The sequence below is a fragment of the Schistocerca gregaria genome, chromosome X (genome assembly GCF_023897955.1).
Source record: "Schistocerca gregaria isolate iqSchGreg1 chromosome X, iqSchGreg1.2, whole genome shotgun sequence".
Taxonomy (NCBI): Eukaryota; Metazoa; Arthropoda; class Insecta; order Orthoptera; family Acrididae; genus Schistocerca; species Schistocerca gregaria.
Genome location: NC_064931.1, coordinates 649,369,548 through 649,389,942, shown reverse-complemented (window position 1 = coordinate 649,389,942; position 20,395 = coordinate 649,369,548). Strand labels below are relative to the sequence as shown.

The 20,395-nt window shown below is 39.7% G+C and overlaps 2 protein-coding genes across 4 annotated transcripts in view; one reads left to right on the top strand and one right to left on the bottom strand.

Moving 5' to 3' along the window:
• Positions 1 to 7,964: 7,964 nt before the first annotated feature.
• Positions 7,965 to 10,778, bottom strand: LOC126298623 (gem-associated protein 2). 2 transcript variants are annotated; one of them, XM_049990028.1, is made up of 2 exons: positions 10,160 to 10,740; positions 7,965 to 10,071 (listed from the first exon to the last, which is right to left on the bottom strand). In XM_049990028.1, the coding sequence occupies exons 1-2, from the start codon at positions 10,528 to 10,530 to the stop codon at positions 10,002 to 10,004; spliced, it is 441 nt and encodes a 146-aa protein (XP_049845985.1). In that variant the 5' UTR covers positions 10,531 to 10,740; the 3' UTR covers positions 7,965 to 10,001. The 2 variants fall into 2 exon arrangements, with proteins under 2 accessions (XP_049845985.1, XP_049845984.1); XM_049990027.1 differs by having other exon boundaries at positions 7,965 to 10,778.
• Positions 10,779 to 17,299: 6,521 nt separating this feature from the next.
• LOC126298449 (vang-like protein 2-B) overlaps positions 17,300 to 20,395 on the top strand; it is a 77,349-nt gene continuing 74,253 nt past the window's right edge. The window contains exons 1-2 of one of the 2 annotated variants that reach the window (XM_049989779.1): positions 17,300 to 18,040; positions 18,120 to 18,237. In XM_049989779.1, coding sequence (XP_049845736.1) covers positions 17,928 to 18,040; positions 18,120 to 18,237 — 231 coding nt within the window. In that variant the 5' untranslated portion in view covers positions 17,300 to 17,927. Of the gene's footprint in view, positions 18,041 to 18,119; positions 18,238 to 19,112; positions 19,251 to 20,395 lie in introns of those variants that run through there. The other variant, XM_049989780.1, reaches the window with a different exon arrangement.

The window sequence follows — 20,395 nt, the reverse complement described above, 5'->3', positions numbered from 1 at the left end:
AAATGTTCTCTTTACGGATGAGGCTTCATTCCAACGTCATCAAATTGTAAATTTCCACAATCAACATGTGTGGGCTGACGAGAATCTGCACGCAATTGTGCAATCACGACATCAACACAGATTTTCTGTGAACGTTTGGGCAGGCATTGTTGGTGATGTCTCGATTGGGCCCCATGTTCTTCCACCTATGCTCAATGGAGCACATTATCATGATTTCATACGGGATACTCTACCTGCGCTGCTAGAACATGTGCCTTCACAAGTACGACACAACATGTGGTTCATGCATGATGGAGCTCCTGCACATTTAAGTCAAAGTGTTCATACACTTCTCAACAAGAGATTCAGTGACCGATGGATTGGTACAGGCGGACCAATTCCATGGGCTCCACGCTCTCCTGACCTCAACCCTCTTTACTTTCATTTATGGGGGCATTTGAAAGCTCTTGTCTGCGCAACCCCGGTACCAAATGTAGAGATTCTTCGTGCTCGTATTGTGGACAGCTGTGATACAATACGCCATTCTCCAGGGCTGCATCAGCGCATCAGAGATTCCATGCGATGGAGGGTGGACGCATGTATCCTCGCTAACGGAGGACGTTTTGAATGTTTCCTGTAACAAAGTGTTTGAAGTCACGCTGGTACGTTCTGTTGCTGTGTGTTTCCATTCCATGATTAATGTGATTTGAAGAGAAGTAATAAAATGAGCTCTAACATGGAAAGTAAGCATTTTCGGACACATGTCCACATAACATATTTTCTTTCTTTGTGTGTGAGAAATGTTTCCTGAAAGTTTGGCCATACCTTTTTATAACACCCTGTATAGCCTGTAGGCAGCTTGTGACTGATCACTAATTACATAATGCTGTCACAGATCTTGTCAACATCTGCATTGGTGGTACCACCGCTCCCGTAGTAGTGTTAACATTGTGATGAATATCTCTGCCTCTTCTCTACATGTGTGAGTTCACTACCATGCACCACTAAACTCTTCTCATGTGTTCTTATTTCTACAGCCCCATCAATTACAGAATCCAAGTGTGTAGGAGCCTGGGATAAGACTTGCCGCCCCCCCCCCCCCCCCCTTCCTGTGAAACCACATTTTGTGTTTGTTTTTAAGGCTGTACTCAGCAACGACAAATTTCTCCAGTTCTTGATTTTTAATATGACTTTTTGGTTCTGCACAGTAGTTGTAAATGGGATGGACTGACCAACATAATTGCAACCACACCCCAGGAATCCTGAGGCTTAGCATCTTTATCTTCTTAGGAAGAAGTCTTATACCTCACCTTGTCAGGACTCGGCCTATTTTGCTGGATATAACTCCACAGAAAGGAAGGAATACCATTGGTGGTTCAATATGTGAATGTACAACATTTTCGAGTTTTCTTTCCTAGGAGAACGCTGACCTCATATCACAGGAGCCATAGCGGTTCTTTTGAAACGTATACTTCAGATGATTAATTTTTGAATCCAAGCGGTCCTCATCAGACTCTTCTGGACTGTATGAGAAAACGTTTGGTGCTACGATCTTAATCAGTGTGCATCGGCCTGTGGTACATGGAGTGACCAAGATGTCCATATGACCTTTGTTGTACCGAAACTTCTAAAAAGGCAACCTTTCTTCTTTCCTGTCTTGGCAGTGAACTGGATGCTTTGGTGCATGCTGTTCACATGCTCAAGACCTTCTATAACGCGTGGCCAGAACATAAATGTGTCATCACCATAACCATAGAATGAAGTTGGGCGAAGGGAAATCAAATGTAATTCACACTGTTCAAAATGCTCCATATTAAAGTTGGATACTACTGGAGACAATGGAGAACCATCTGTCATTTCATAAAACTTACTGCCATACAAGAAGTTGGTGGTCATCATAACATGGCGGAACTTATCATTTCAGGTGGAAAATGCTCTGCCTACAGTTTCAGTGCATCCTCCACAGGAACTTTTGTAAATAGTGAGACCACATCCAGTCCGATTGAAATATCATTTGCACCAATACTACTCTGTTTTATTTTCTTAAAAAACATGTGAGATTTTCTGATGTGATGACAGAAGCCAATTATTGGAGTCATTAAATTAGTTTCGTATTTGGCAAACCTGTATGTACGAGAGCCAATAGTGTAAACAATTGTCTCAATGGAATACCTTCCTTGTGAACTTTAGGTAATCCATACAGTCTGGGAAATATAGGGTCACAGGCTCTAAGATTTTTCATGACATCCTCTGATAGACCAGAATTCTTCAGGAGATTCACCATTTTTCTGCTTTAGGACAGAGTTGGGTTCCATTTCATGCATTTGATCCGAATATTTACGAAAGTGCCTCAGGAGGACACAATAAAACTGTAGAGCTGAGAATTTTCCTCCTGAAATGATATAGTTGTTCCATCACATTATGATGATACCTATTTCTTTATGGCGGAAGGTTTTATGAAATGACAGATGGAACAGCTATTGGTTCTCCACTGTCTCCAACTTTTTATAGGACATTTTGAGGCATGTGGATTAAATATGGCTCCCCTTCATCCATCTTAATTTTATCGCTATGTTGATGACATGTTTATGGTCTGGCCACAAAACAGTGTAGAAGTTCTTGAGCACTTCCTTGAATGTATGAGCAGCACACACCCAAACATCTAGTTCAATGTAAAGACAGAGAAAGAATGAAAAAGGCTGCCATTTTTAGATGTTTTGTTACAATGAAAGGTGGATGGCATTCTGGGCTACTCAGTATACTGGAAGCCAATGCACACTGAGTTGGATCTCAGTGCTCAGAGTTTTCATCACCCAGTCCAGAATAGAGCAGTTTGAAATACATTGGTACACAGAACAAAAACTGTTACTAATGAGGACCAGTTGGATTCCAAAATTAATTATCCGAAGCATATGTTTTGAAAGAATGGCTAGGGTTCACGTGATATAAAGTCAGCAATCTCCAAGGTAAAATTTAAAGAAAAAGAAAGTGAGAATGTTCAACATTCATGTGATGAGCCACTGATGGTATTCCTTTCTTTTTACAGTGCTATCCAACAAAATATGCAGAGTCCTGGTAAGATGAGGTATTTTCTGATTTCCTAAGTAGTTAAAGGAGATGATACATTCTGTTATGGTCAGTCTTAGACTCAGGAGCCCTGGAATTCATAATATCCCTTGTGGTGCAAAGGCAGTTACATCTGGTCAGCCCATCTGTATTGTTCCTGACTACTGTGCAGAACATTAATGGCATATTAAAAAGCGAGACTTGGAGAATTCTGCAGTTTCTGAACAAAGCCTTAGAAAATAACACAAAATATTATTTGAGATGATAAAAGTTTTGTTCCAGGCTACTGCATAATGGGAGTCTATAATTAGAGAGGCAGCAGAAATAAGAATGTATGAGCAGAACTTAAACTGTGACAGCAGGTGCATGAAAGCGAGCTCTTGATGGTGAGAAGAGGCAGCTATTCGTCACATTGTTTACACTATTACAGGAGATGTGGTGCCAACAGTGTAGAGAGTGACCCATTGGTGACAGCATTATATAATTACCGACCAATCATAAGCTGTCTACGGGTTATATAAGGCCACCACGGCAGCAGTTTAGGCAGTCAGTTGCTCCTGACAAAGATAATGGAAGCAATCATCAAAAACTTGAGGTTTTTCCATGAATCTATGCGGCAAGACGTCCAAGAATGTTTTATTCGGCAAATATATTTCATAATCATTTCTTGAATATAGCAGAAAATTATTGGGACAAATTGTTCCAGAGAAAAATCACAGTAGTATGTTAAAAAAGTAGCTCTCACAAATTTCAGTCATATGAATGTATTACCTACTTCTCCTTCTGAAATTAAGAAAGTTAGATATTCTCTCAAAAATAAAAACTCATCTGGTTTTACTGAGTACTGTTCCCAAATAATAAGTTCTGTCTTATCTGAACTATGTAATGCATCACTAACTCAAGGCATTTTTCCGGGGAGACTGTCTTGTCAAACCCCTATTTAAGAAAGGTTTCCAAAATTTTTGATGAAGTGATGTATTCTAGAATATTATCTCGCCTGAGCAACAATAATATCCTCAGTAAATCACAATATGGATTTCTAAAAGAGTAGCTGCACAGAGAATGCCATTTACATGTTCACTCACCAAAGTTTACAAGCAATAAATAATAAAATAGTGCCAATTAAAATTGACAAACTTAAGTTAAGTACCCTGAGTATGTACCTGTGTTCAACAAAGTATTGTTTCCAAGAAGTTAATTTGCTTAAGCCAAATCTGATGACCTTTTTCTACCAGATAAATGCCTCTTTTGCTCCAGCAGAGTTTCCCCAAAGAAGTATCCCATAATGTAAGTCCGCATGGAAAAAGACATAGTATAAAATAAGCATAAGCTCTTTATTCACACAATCCTTCAGTTTCCTTAAGAGATACCAAACTCTTGGCACTTTACTTCAGAGCTTTTCTGTGTGGGTAATCCAGCATAATTTACTACCAAGGTAGATGCCTAACAACTTTACTAGATGGATTTCTCCATTATTAATATTTCCAAGAGAAAAGAGGATACATTTAGTTTCACTATTACTTGATGTCAGCCTATTTTCCTGGAACCACTGAACTACCTTTTGCATCCTCAAGTTGTTCAATTTATTTGCCAGCATTCACATCATTATGTGATGTGATAAAAGTTGTGTCATCAGCATGCATAAAAGATTTATACAGTAGTAAGTTCAGCAGGTCATTCACATTGACAATAAGTGTGAGAGGTCCCTGCATGGCTCCTTGTGGGACTCTATATTTTACTTTCAGAAGGTCAGATTCATTATTTGAGTTTACAACAACCACCTGGTTTCTATTTGCCAAACATTATTTCAGTAATGCTAGTTCCGTTTTAATTATTCCGTGTGTTTAAAGTTTCTTAATTGAAATGCTATGCAAGACGGAGTGAAATGTCTTACTGAGATCTACTAATGTGGGGCAGGTGTGCTGTCTATTTTCAGATCCATGTAATACTGATGATGCAACTTCTTAATTGTTGACAGCCCACTTCGAAATCCATATTGGGCCTCATTGAGTAGGTTGTTACAATAACAAAATCATTTAATTGGTCTTTCATTAATGTTCGAAATTATTGGTACTACTGCTATTGGTCTGTAATTTTGGCACGAACTTCTGTCTCTCGTTTTGTATATTGGCAAGACAATTGTCAGTCTCAGGCAGTCTGGAACTTTAAACATTCTATTATTCTTTTTATGGTAAAATTAGAGAAACCATGTATGTCATCACTTCTGGAGCTGCTCAGTGATCTGATAACATCAAGTATGTCTTTAGGATAAGTAGTCCGCCACCCAGATTTTGGCAACTAACCTTAAGCTCTGCTTCTTGTGAATTGGGAAGTGCAGCCATGTTGTCATCTAAATTACTTTTATTTGCCAATGCTAATTTTCCACAACGTATAAAACTATTATTTAGCTCATCTGCATTTAATGGAACTGGTAGATTTTCTACAGGTAGCCCTCCTTCTGTCTTAATTATTTCCAAGCGGCTTTATATTCGTTACCGGATTGAGGAATGTGGATACCATTGGCCTTTTTATTTTCAGAAATTATATGTTTAACCCATACATTTTTTGAGTTGTCTTATGAATGTCTAGACCCATTAATAGTACAGGATTTATCATGGTAACTTTTAAACAGAATCCTTAAATGATTCACGTAAGGTGTGTACCGTTTCACCATAACCACACCCTGCCATTGGATCGCCAAATTGTGTATCGTGATTCGTCACTCCACACAACCTTTTTCCACTGTTCAATTGCCCAATGTTTATGCTCATTACACCAAGCGTGGTGTCGTTTGGCATTTACCGGTGTGAAGTGTGGCTTATGAGCAGTTGCTCCACCATGAAACCCAAGTTTTCTCACCTCCCGCCTAACTGTCGTAGTATTTTCAGTGGATCCTGATGCAGTTTGAAATTCCTGTGTGATGGTCTGTGTAGATGTCTGCCTATTACACATTACGACCCTCTTCAACTGTCAGCAGTCAACAGACGAGGTCGGCCTGTACGCTTTTTTGTTGTACATGTCCCTTCATGTTTCCACTTCATTATCACATCAGAAACAGTGGACCTTGGGATGTTCAGGTGTGTGGAAATCTCATGTACAGATGTATATGACATGAGTGACACACAATCACCTGACCACGTTTGAAGTCTGTGAGTTCTGCAGAGCACCCCATTCTGCTCTCTCACAATGTCTAATGACTACTGAGGTAGCTGATGTGGAGTACCTGGCAGTAGGTGGCAGCACAATGCACCTAATATGAAAAACATTTTTTTGGGGGGTGCCCGGATACTTTTGACCACATAGTGTATACCAGTGGATTACCTAGATGTTGGAAAAAAACATTAGCAGTAGTTTTGGCAGCACAGTAAGCAGATACTACCACAACCTTGCTGTCAGGGAAGTGAACGGCAGCAATTTCAATTTCTCCCTCGTATATTAAATGCTTGTGATCTATTATCTTAATTGTATAGGTAAATTTCATCAGTATCGATACCCCACCTTTTTCTGTATTTTATCTAAAACAGCCAGTTAAAATTTTATAGTGAGCTGTAATATACATAGTATGTTCATGTTCCTTCAGCCAGTGCTCATTTAGGCACAGCACATCACACTGAAATTCTTCTAAACATAGTTAAAGTGCTGGAGGTTTATTTCCCATTGAATTTATATTTAAATGGAAGACAGGCAGAGATCCACAGTCTTTAGCTGTTAATTGTTGCAAAGATTAATAATTATGTGACTGTGTAATTAATGATGATGACAGTAATTTCACTGATCAAAACTTGGCTGTACATGGCTTGATCATCACTGTAAGTTTTCCTGGGGCAGACATTCATATTCCATACTATGGATGGTGTACATAGATTTTAATTTGTCACTAAAAACTTTTTCAATTACATTGCATAAAGCAAGTTTCCCCATTGCAGTTAAGGTGCTGGCCAAGTTTTGTATATTGGTCCCTCGTAGAAGAGCTTGTACTGTTTAGCGTCACATTATTGAAATGGTCACAGATTTCTTTTTCCATCAAGTCATGTTAATTCCACTGTTATGGCATTTGTATATGTGAGGCTAGTGTTCTCTTGAGGGCAGAAGTCACATCAGATGCATGATTTTTAAAGACATCATTTTATCCTCCTCCTATAGCAATAAAATCTTTAGCTGACAATTTACATAAGCCCCTCTTTTACCCACAACATTACTCATGCAAAGTGCAACTTTTGTAAACTCTTCTACTTCAGACTTCAGGGGAGAAACCCCATACGCGATTTCTCCCTAATATTAGGTCCATTATTGTTCCTCGTATATGTAAACGATCTTCCACTTAATATAAACAACCAGAATAAGTTCTTTTTGCAGATGATGCAAGTATTGTAAATCCAAACATACAGAAACAGTAGAAATGGTACACAGTGTTGTTAAAAGTATCATTGATGTTTTTCTGCAAATGGTCTCACCCTCAATTTCAGTCCTGCATATCTAGGGGCAATACACCAATGATAAGTGTAACACATGGTGAGGAAATAATAAATAGGGTGGAAACTTCAAAATTCTTGTGCGTCCATACTGATGACAATTTAAAATGGAAAAAAACTTTTTTTCAACTCCTAAAACAACTTAGCTCAGCCACATTTGTGCTTGGAATAATTGCAAATCTTGGAGAGAGACAAACCAGTCAGTTCACATATTTTTACTCAATAATGCCATATCGAATAATGTTCTGGGGTAACTTATCTTAAGAAAGTCTTCATTGCTCAAAAACAAGCTGTAAGAATAATATATGGTGCTCACCCACAATCATCTTGTAGACATATGTTCAAGGAATTGGGCATTCTGACTATTGCTTCATGATACATTTATTCCCACATGAAGTTTGCTGTAAATAATACCCTGCAGTTCAAAAGTAACAATGATGTACATAATTAAAATACCAGAAGGGAAAATGACATTTATTTCTCCACATAAAAACTGCCTTTAACACAAAAAGGGGTGCATAATGCTGCAATTAAATATTTTTTATAATTTAGGCAGTGATGTAAAATTCCTGACAGACAGCAAGTAAAAGTTTAAAACAAACTCCTATTATGTAGAAGAATGTCTACTGTTGTAATGTACTAAAAGGCGGTAGGTAGAAATTACAAACTCTGAATTTTTTTTCTATAAATAAAACAAAACTTTATAAATGCTAAGCATGTTGCCATATTTACAAGTTAATTTGCAATGTGAATGTAAAATGGACCATCCCACATCATTAAAATTTATTGTGCAAAAGATCCATGGAACATGAAACTAATAAACAACTATAAATGACTTTTCTGGTAGTAGCAAATAAGAAGCATGGGCTTCCAAATTTTGATCTAACCAAAAACCACTGCTACCATTATATTTGAGCCTGATTTTATGTTCATTGTGATTTCTCTTTTGTCCATATTTTACCAACAAAAACAGCTTGCTAATTGTTTGTCTTCAATGTTTACAATACAGATTCCTGTATTTACATGGTGTCCAGACACATGTAATATAATATAATATATCACCTTCCTTTTGACGTTCTAAATCATTTTAACAGATAGAAAGTTTAACTTTTTTGTCCATTTTACATTATGATGTAAAACAGTGCAGTTACTTTTGAGTATGACAATTTATCTGGATCTCTTTTGCAGCAGCCTGTCTAACTGAAGTATTTAAACCTCTCCCACCTATAATCACAGGGATTCTATCACTGGTGACAGTGCCCCAACCTCCTATATTTTTAGCAATCAGTCCAGCTCATTTATCTTTCTCCTTCCTATGTAGTTTACGTCATGACACGAATACACCTATCTCCAAATACCAGCAACTGGCACAGCACCAATCTGAGCTTCATCCAGCCAGCAGCAACTTGGTCAGTTTCTGGTTAACAGCCATATAACACATTTTATTATGAGTGAAGTGGCAGAGTAAATACCAATCTGTCATAGTCACAATATCCCTGAAATTTACAATGAAAATTTGCTTTGTTCCCAGAACCCATTTAATAACATGGGCTCTGTATAAAATGAAGTGTGGTGAGCATAAAATTAATTGGTATCTCTAATTACCAATGCTGCAATCCAACAAAAATAGTATGTATACTTGCCCTGACAAACTCATATTAATATGGAAAATTAAGAGAGCTGCTCACTTCCTTTCATAAGACACTATATTATGCTGGGCACAAAATAACATACATGGTTGCAAGGGGAACTGGCAAACACGATAGTATTCATTTACTGAGTCCCCTAAGATTTAAAACTCAAGCACTCTCTTGTCATGATAAAACTGGATCATCAAATGCATTGCATTGCACATTACATTAACCACAACGTCTCATTACATAAAAACGATCACAACAACAAGTTATTGAAAAATATCTACAATGACCGGCTAAACTAATAATGATATTTGCCACTTAAAACGGGGCGTATAACAGTTCAGTGCTTAAATTTGTTACAATATCAGCAGTACTCAACTCCAAATGTCATATGTCTCGGTTGGGATCGCACTTTATATGAATGCACAGAGTGCTTCCTTTCAAAATTTAGTACAGCTAGCTTCGCAATAAATCAGCAGTAACGACTATGACTGGCACCTGTACACCTTATTACACGCCAATAGAAAAAAACGTTCCGATTTACAAATATCTTCACTTGCAATGTAGACTCTTGTCTGAATAACACTTTTCCTCTTTATTTACACTGAAGTTCACTTTTAGTTTTGGAAACGTGTGCAAATTACAGTAAATTTTTATTCAATTACTACGTCTGCAAGATCCGATTGCTGGAAGTATTTGGCAACTAAACAGATGAAAAGATTTAGTGATGTTACTGCAGGCTCTTCAGTATGACTTACTTCACAAGCACGAATTCTTGCACATTCTCGCGCTATCGCGCGAAGACTGCTGCAACTTTCTGGAGTGAGTGGCAACTCTATGCATGCCATTAAAGCATACACCCACCTTCCTTGATTCTTGGACAGATGTTCCGAATTCGATAACCATTCCGCGTTGCACTGCAACAGCCACTCTATCAGAAGTTGCGGCAATGGCAAAACGACACTCAATAACGGAGGTATTTTGTATTCTACACAGATAGCGTACCAAGCTTCCTCGTCGCCTATTTCTGGTACACTTTCTTGCGTATTGCTGGTTTGTGGTGGATCTCTGTTCCTGTATTTTGATACTCTCTCTCTCACTGCTGAAAAGTGCGCAACTTGTAGCTGTTGCCATTCCAAATCTGGCAAGAATTGTGGAGGGATCTTCTCACACTCAGGCAGTACATTGACAACACCTCTGATCTTCCGTTTCTCCTCATCAATAACTGCAGTCACAACGGGGGCACATTGCGAAGCTTCCCAACGAACCTGCTGCAAATAATGCACCCCGTCAACTGGGTCTGTAGAAGGATCAAAGTCTTCTGGAATATCGTCAACATGGAAAGCCCTTTTAAGGATGTTCCAATCATCGCCCATTTTTAACAAAAATAAAACTAGTTTCGCATCTCACAGAGAACTACACAACACCCAGGAAACGTATCTTCTAAAGTTTTGACACGCAAATCTTTAGGTAGCTGAACTTCGTCGGGATAGCTAGATTGACGCCGGTATGCCACTTATCATAAAAAACACTCCTGTTCGACACATCTCACTATGGCGTATACGTACGCATCTTCAATCGGTGAAGTCTATCGATTCTCATGGTCGAATCGAGTTCTGAGACCTGTGTCTAGGGACAACCGATCGATTGCGCTCGGCTGGTCTCGGGCATGCAGCTCGTAGAGCATCCTGGTGGTCGACAGTGAAAGCTTACATTCACCTTAGGACAACGGGCTATTTGATACGTTCCTCGCGATATTCAAAGCTCTACGTTATTTACTGAAGTTTTTAATCTCGTGTACATTGTTACAGGCACCACATCACAATGTTTCGAAGTGCCTAAGCCGCTCATGCGGTTTTTAGGACCTATAGTTTACGGCAATGAAGCAATTTACAAAAAAAAGAAAAAAAATCCTCGAATATACACTCCTGGAAATTGAAATAAGAACACCGTGAATTCATTGTCCCAGGAAGGGGAAACTTTATTGATACATTTCTGGGGTCAAATACATCACATGATCACACTGACAGAACCACAGGCACATAGACACAGGCAACAGAGCATGCACAATGTCGACACTAGTACAGTGTATATCCACCTTTCGCAGCAATGCAGGCTGCTATTCTCCCATGGAGACGATCGTAGAGATGCTGGATGTAGTCCTGTGGAACGGCTTGCCATGCCATTTCCACCTGGCGCCTCAGTTGGACCAGCGTTCGTGCTGGACGTGCAAGACCGCGTGAGACGACGCTTCATTCAGTCCCAAGCATGCTCAATGGGGGACAGATCCAGAGATCTTGCTGGCCAGGGTAGTTGACTTACACCTTCTAGAGCACGTTGGGTGGCACGGGATACATGCGGACGTGCATTGTCCTGTTGGAACAGCAAGTTCCCTTGCCGGTCTAGGAATGGTAGAACGATGGGTTCGATGACGGTTTCGATGTACCGTGCACTATTCAGTGTCCCCTCGACGATCACCAGAGGTGTACGGCCAGTGTAGGAGATCGCTCCCCACACCATGATGCCGGGTGTTGGCCCTGTGTGCCTCGGTCGTATGCAGTCCTGATTGTGGCGCTCACCTGCACGGCGCCAAACACGCATACGACCATCATTGGCACCAAGGCAGAAGCGACTCTCATCGCTGAAGACGACATGTCTCCATTCGTCCCTCCATTCACGCCTGTCGCGACACCACTGGAGGCGGGCTGCACGATGTTGGGGCGTGAGCGGAAGACGGCCTAACGGTGTGCGGGACCGTAGCCCAGCTTCATGGAGACGGTTGCGAATGGTCCTCGCCGATACCCCAGGAGCAACAGTGTCCATAATTTGCTGGGAAGTGGCGGTGCGGTCCCCTACGGCACTGCGTAGGATCCTACGGTCTTGGCGTGCATCCGTGCGTCGCTGCGGTCCGGTCCCAGGTCGAAGGGCACGTGCACCTTCCGCCGACCACTGGCGACAACATCGATGTACTGTGGAGACCTCACGCCCCACGTGTTGAGCAATTCGGCGGTACGTCCACCCGGCCTCCCGCATGCCCACTATACGCCCTCGCTCAAAGTCCGTCAACTGCACATACGGTTCACGTCGACGCTGTCGCGGCATGCTACCAGTGTTAAAGACTGCGATGGAGCTCCGTATGCCACGGCTGACACTGACGGCGGCGGTGCACAAATGCTGCGCAGCTAGCGCCATTCGACGGCCAACACCGCGGTTCCTGGTGTGTCCGCTGTGCCGTGCGTGTGATCATTGCTTGTACAGCCCTCTCGCAGTGTCCGGAGCAAGTATGGTGGGTCTGACACACCGGTGTCAATGTGGTTTTTTTCCATTTCCAGGAGTGTATATCCCACAACTAAAAACATAGATAACTTGTCCGTAAACTACGAGTAATTTTTCACAAGAAAAATATTCCAGTTCTTGTTATCTTAACTAACTAATACTACACATTTCTGGCTGCAGTGGACTACACAGATAGATTGATCTGCATCCCGTGTTTATCGCCAAAGGTTGCACAATCACCTGACATTGGTTCCCTTTATTAACCAAAAGCTTAATTTGATCCTGAAGAAGCGCAACTTTGTGTAGTTATCTAGAAAAGTTCGGATTAAACTACAACAGTTTACGAGCAGCTATGTATTGTTATGTAGCATTCCTTTCAACGAATTGAATTTGCCAGTAACACAAACACTAGTAAATATGTTTCACACTCCTGCAGGCGCAGGAGTAGTCATTAATGTACTCCACAGGCGTAGAGAATCAGAAAAAGTTGACAGATTTTGTAATATCAGCTAGCGTAATGAACCTATTAGTAGAAGACGATCTAAAAGGTATGTATTTTCTGTCAATGTATGAAATACCGTATTTTAAAATTCTGCGAACTGTTTTCGAACGCATACTGATACAGGAAATTTTCTTGCTAAAGAACTTTCAGATGAAGAAGTTGCCAGTAAGATACAAAATGTGTTGCAGTAATTCAAGATTATTGATTGTTAAGCTTACATTAGTATCGTACAACAGTGTGAATTTAAAATAAAAGCTGCTTGCGTGCGTTTCATTAGTGTTTTTGCTGATAAATGAAAAGCAAATGAAAATTGTCACTGCTAATGAAAATGAGAAAACTAAGGAAAGTGCCAAAGCACATTTTTAATGGTCAGAACCATGACAAAGTAGGTGATAGTTTGTTTTTTTGATGCGAGATGTAAACTTATAAACGTGTCAGAAATGAGGTATTTAAATTGAAAATACAGAAACTGAGACATTCTACACTAAAGTGCCAAAGAAACTGGTCCATCTTCTGATATCGTGAAGGGCCCCCTCGAGCAAGCACAAGTGGTGTAACATGACGTTCCATGAACTTGACTAATGTCTGAAAGCGTGGTGCAGGGAATTGCGATCCTGAAATTTTGCGTGGCTGTCCATTAATCCTTGAGAGTACGAGGGAGTGGAGATCTCTTCTGAACAGTACGTTCCAAGGCATCCCAGATATGCCCAATAATGTTTATGTCTGGGGAGTTTGGCAGTCAGTAGACGTGTTTGAACTCAGAATAGTGTCCCTGGACCAACTCTGTACCAATTCTGGACGTGTCGGGTATCGCATTGTCCTGCTAGAATTGTCCAAGTCCGTTGGAATGAACAACGGACATGAATGGAAATGATCAGACAGGATGCTTACGTACGCGTCACCTGTCAGATTCGTATGTAGACGTATCAGGTATCCCATGTCATTCCAACTGCACACCATCACAGAGCCTCTACCAGCATGAACATTCCCCTGCTGACATGCAGGGTCCATGGATTCATGAGATTGTCTCCATACCTGTACACGTCCATCCACTCCATACAATTTGTAACATGTTTCCAGTTATCATCAGTCCAGTGTCAGTACACGAGTGGGCCTTAGGCTTAGAAAGCCCATATTGATGATGTTTCGTTGAATGTTTCGCATACTGACACTTGTTGATGGTCCATCATTGAAATCTGCAGGAATTTGCAGAAGGGTTGCACTTCTGTCACGTTGAACGATTCTTTTCAGTCGTCGTTGATCTCATTCTTGTAGGATATTATTCCGGTCGCAGCAATGTCGGAGATTTGATGTTTCACCAGATTTCTGATTGTCACGGTAAACTCATGAAGTGGTCATATGGGAAATCTCCACTTAATTGCTACCTCGGAATTGCTGCATCCCATTGCTCATGCGCCGACTATAACACCACGTTCAGACTCTCCTAAATCTTGATAACCTGCCATTGTAGATGCAGTAAGCAATATTACAACTGCGGCGGACAATTGTTGTCTTATGTGGGCGTTGCTGACCGCAGCGTCGTATTCTGGCTGTTTACATATCTCTGTACTGTATACCAATTTCTTTGGCGTCTCAGTGTATATCAGAATGTTGAAATAAACTAATTTTTTATGTCATTAGTTTCGACTTTGATGGAATTTGGTATAAATTACACATATGAGAAGTCCAATATTTAGTATGGGGTTAGAAGAACGTCGTGGCAACAGCGTTCTTTCCATAATGTTATGGTATAGCAAGGTTTATGGCATTCAAGATTAAAAATTAAGGCGAATGATCTAGAAATGTAATCTGTCGTAAGAATTTGCAGGTTAAATGGAAACCTCTATACCTTAGTTTCTCTGATAATTTTCACTCTCCTAAATCTTTATCATTAATTTTTACGAAAATTTTGATTATCATTCCTCGATCTTCGACAATCTGGCGATGTAAGCCTTTAATACTGCCATATCTTGCTCTGCACAAATTACAACTATATGTTTTCCTGCTCTGAGCTGCTGACCCGAGGCTAGCCGAGCACACCCCATCGGTACCAAGATTTTCTGTCCCTAGACACGATTGTACGATTATATTTTTCAGGTTTGAAACTACTATGTATGTCTTAAGGATACAGGCTGCTTCAAATTTTGAAGATCTCTCGAAAATGTGTTGGTAAGATTTGTTATAAAATGGTTCGAATGGCTCTAAGCACTATGCGACTCAACTTCTGAGGTCATCAGTCGCCTAGAACTTAGAACTAATTAAACCTAACTAACCTAAGGACATCACACACATCCATGCCCGAAGCAGGATTCGAACCTGCGACCGTAGCGGTCGCTTGGCTCCAGGCTGTAGCGCCTAGAATCACACGGCCACTCTGGCCGGCTAAGATTTGTAATAATTAAATATAAGGTAATAACATAACGACAGATGAAGTCTTCACGGTGTTTAAATTTAAAACTGAGTTGGATGTTGTAATGCCCTATAGTGGCGTAGTGATTCAAGTGCCTGGTAATATAAAAGAAATCTAGCTAATACGTCGGTTCACATTGTGCTACACCTAAAAGTGATTTTTTTTTGTCTTTTCTAAAAAAAATTCTGGGACCTTATTAGCTGAAGAAAGTATGTTCTATAAGGTTTGATATTATGTACTGAAAAGAGCGCTCTCTCCCAAGAGTTAGTTGTATTTCACAATAATTCTCAAATTAAGCATGGAACACGCAGATGCCAGTAAATGTTCGAAATACATTGATGATCTAGTAAAACAAAGTAATTACCACTCAAAGTAAAAAGGATAGAAAAGACATAAATTTGAAAAAGCATTAAAACGTAACTTTTCCCAGCCTCCTAAAAATAAAAATTTAATCGCTAGTTGCTTAAGTAAAGATTTTCCAAACAAGAACATCCTAATACTATGCAGATGTAATTTAATCTGATAGTAGAGCAAGAATGTAATTGCAACTCATTTTTCTTGTTATTTCCGTTACTTTCAAAAGCGTAAAGGTAGGTAAGTTTTCTTGCAGTGAATTGTAATTTTTCGCATTAATTACAAAATATTTAATACAGTCACCACTCTTTTATCATTGGGAAAACGTAACCTCAAGTATTTATCGTAATACATAATTATTGTTTAGAAATAGCCAGTATGAAGTTGGCAGATTCGCACTTTCAAAGAAAGGCAAGAATGGTTTTCAAAATTAAAATGAATGTACCAGTTGAAGATATGAAGTGCTGCTTTAATTCGTGAGCAAGAATGGCTACCAGACTCACAGTACTCCATACATACAATACTTTTACGATTTCGGAGGAGTGTTACAGTAATACTACATTTATTAGCCTGGTGTTCAAAGCATGCATGATTTTGTATATATAACTAGACAAAATTACATTATGTATGTGGTCCTCAAATGAACAAACAATTCAACTAAAACAAACTCGATAAACAAATCAAAGCGAATAAGATGAGGAAAGATGAGAGTTATCCACCGATACACAGCCAGTAAATTAGTTTCAGTTTTCTAATACTAATGGGGCACACACAACGATTGGCTATTTGCTGACCATTTCTGAGAATAACATAACTTTGTTATCCACACATTACTTCCAAGCTTGTAAATAATTAGATGTTGACAACAGCAACCAGTCACATTACATCAGATAGGTAAACTACTAAAAAAATGTTCCTTAGCTGGTGGCATGCATCAACATGACGATGGGTGCAAGTCCCACTCCCAACTGAAATCATGATGAAACTTCCTGGCAGATTAAAAGTGTGTGCCAGACAGAGACTCGAACTCAGATCCGGCACACAGTTTCAGTCTGCCACGAAGTTTCATATCAGTGTACACTCAGCTGCAGAGTGGAAATTTCATTCTAAAATCATGATACCTATTCGACCAGGGGCAACACATTGGGGCCAACGTTGGTGCTAATAGTGTTCGCCCAGTGCGTGGATCAATGAAACAGCATTGGAACCAACGTTGGCTCCAATTTTGGTACGACTCCATTGCTTGTCAGAATTTCGATGGAACATCAAAGAACATTTAACTACTACCGCTACGCGGACCACACACTGGCACCTTCATTCAGTTCTATGTCTTTGTCATTTCGAAACCGTTGGTTTGTTATTTCGTAGTCGTCTTTGTAATCATTTCTAAGTTGAGTTTTTAGAAATGTCTCAGGAACAGTGGAGCAATATTGTTTGCACTCTTAACCACAAAAGCAAAAGTCAGACAAATTTATCTTGGTTTTATACGAATTCAATTGAATGTTGGCTCAAATGTTTGGGCAGGTCCCACAAATATTTGCCAACGTTGGCACTAATGTGTTGACGTAGATTAAGAACAAAATGGATGACAGTTTCACGAGAGCTCGCAGCGCCTAGACAGAATAGGATTGGGAAAGTCGATAAACGTTCCCTATGGTTGGAACTTGGCAAGTAAACGTGATAGTGACGTCACGGACAAGTTTGCCGTGGTGAATCTAGCGGCTGCCAAAATTTGACGTTCTTCGATAACGACCAAGTTTTCGACTTCATCGCAATGTCGTACTATCGATGTATGAAATCGAACTATTTCTGTCATAGGATCGATACGTACGCAAAGTTCATAGACTTTCAAGACAACGCTGTTTTGTATGTGATGTGTTGATGTAGCCGAATAAGAGAGGAAGTTATAAATGTTGCGCGTGTTGACGAAGCTGGAGGGAAAAGCTCCAGGTTATTCCCATTGTGCTACACTTGTAGTGTATTTGACATGTTGGTTCAGAAGCAGTACAGTTTCACGAAATAAGGCATTGTTTGACAGCAAACGATGCAGTCGCGTACTCAGATCTGATTATTGGGACGTGCGATTAGCGTATATGGGATCACTGTGTCTTATACGGTGTATTGAAGTTGGTGCTAAAATAAAACTACTATGAGTGCATACAGGTCAGAACAGACGTGATGAACAATTTACTGCTTTCCGGAGCTGTTTAATTTCTTTAATGTAGCTAGTAATGGAGACGGAGTCTGTGAAGTCGGCTGTGAGCGAACAGAGTACCAGATCCAGGAGATCGCGAAGTCATACTCACAGGAACAACCACAGACTACATAATAATCATAGCTTAAGGTAAGATGAAGTGTAAATCCTATTAAGTTTTATGTTGGCAAGTTATTTCGTTTTTGTTCACTTCGAGACATTTTCCTAGGAGTAGCCGAAGTAACAGGAAAGCAGAGGATTCTATGGCACCCTTCCAGACGTCTGTCACTCTTAGAGATGAAAATCGAGGTGGTCAGGAGGTGATTGAAGTCCAGATTCTTCCGCAGGTAGGACTGCAAATAGAGTTTTACAACTTGGACCATAAGTGCGCTATTTGGCACCCTTGCCCTATTTGTTCTTGGTGCATTATAACATGCATGAGTCTTGTATGCAGAAAATCAATAACAAAAGTTACTTTTTGATAATACTTAGTTGAGTCACATGTTAGAGCTTGCTACAGACGTACATAGTATGTTTCTGTCAAAGTGTATTATTATCTGAGTGAATAACCTGATGAGGGGGGTGGCTAGGAGGATCAGAGCAGTAACTTAGTAATAATAAGCTGATGGTCCAGAGCATTGTGTGATTACAATGTGAAATGCAGAATTTTTGTGCTGGTGTACCACTTTAAGTTGTCACACAGATCATCATCTTATTTCTATTGAAACTAATTCTTTATTTGTAAGTCATTAGAGAAATCAATGTGGTGCTTTCCAAGAATTAGTTGAGTCATATCACTGCAGCCACAAAACCAAAAATCAAGTTTGCTGTCCCAGTTATTGAACCATGGTGTTATTTTTTTATTTTTATTTATTTATTTATTTATTTATTTATTTTTTTTTTTTTGCAAAACATTTATTTGCCTGATAGCTAGATTCTTTTGAACTCGAGTTCAGAGTTGTGGCCTCATAACTCATTTGTCATAAAAAATTCTCTTGTGCTCTGTCTTATATATGAACAAACAGTCTTGATTCACATTCAAGAGGAATAATTTTCAGATTCTCATTTAGGCCTACTGTGGATTTTCTACGTTACTTGAGGAGGGCAGTATCCTCAGCTGATTCCTACTGTATTTTTGTACAACTGAGAATATTCTTCCTATCTTATGATGTCTGTTAGATTATTAACTACAACCTTCCTTCCTTCTCTTTTTGTATTTCAGAGCAGTGAGGTTCAAATTCCAGTTTAGGTAGTCTGTCGGTGCCCATAAGCTCATAAAGTGACTGCTGGTATGGTACCATATACTGGCCGAGACCTTTGCTTCTGCAGCTGAGCCAGTGTTCCAGTGGCATTATTGTTTGTGAGACATTTAAAATCTAACCTTCCTTCTTAAGTGTTTGTAGAATTTGTGTGGTGTAGCTTTTTGTTGTTAAATCTTTTTGCCAAATGTTTGAAATGTAGATTTTTATTAATGAACACTACACCTTCTTTGTGAGTCTTTGACAAGGATGTGTGTGTCCCAAGCTTTACTTTCACTTATCTTGGTTGATCTGTGTAAAATTGGCACATTGTCTTTCCCCCCCCCCCCCCCACCTCTTCCACCCCTCCCCCCTCTGCATTTTCCAGTATGGCTCAGACGTAAATATTAGGCTTTGCTGCCAGCCAGTTTATTAATACAGCTAGACTTTCTGTGTTCACTTTCGTTGTGTTCACCAGCTCAGAACCAATTTGTCACCTTCCAGTCCAACCTATATCTCAGACTGCACTACGGATCACTCTGTTATCACAAGCAAAAATTTTTGGGGTGTGGGAGGTGGTCCAATACAGCACCATGATGATGATCTATTATGCAGTTGATTTTGTATGTAATTACTGCAGTCAAATCCATGAAATGTTCTATGAATTACCATCCTTTCTGTGTAGATATGAGTTCTGCTCCAAAGCATTGTTCTCGGATTATTGTCTTACCACGACATTTTATTTTAGCAATTTTAGAGTGAAAAATTTAGAAAAATTAAAGCTTCTAATCTGGTTTTGGCAATCTTACCATATTAAAATTTTGTGTATTGTGACTTGAAGAGAATTCTTCCCCTTTCAGGGCTGCGTGTTGTGATATGCAGTTGCCTATGACTTTTTGTCAGAAATTCCTAATTTGTTAGGTTTATTTCTTGAAAGTTTGAAGAATTATTGGATCAGTTTTAGTAGGCAATAACAACTTAGCTGCAGTGACTTTGAGAGAGAAATATACTCAGTGTCCTAAACTGGATTAATTAATGCCTTCGATACCTCTTTGCCTACTCTCTACCAAATTACCAGCTTTCTACCTACCAGTCACCACAACCTATATCGGAAAAAATAATATAGGCCTAGGTGGAGAAAGAAAGTCAGTGTTCTGTTCTCTTCTTCTTGGCATATATTTGATATCACACACAAATCATCATTGCATCACAGGATAGAGCCAGCATCTGTTGTTGGCACATTCAGTTGGCCCAAACTTGAATGGAC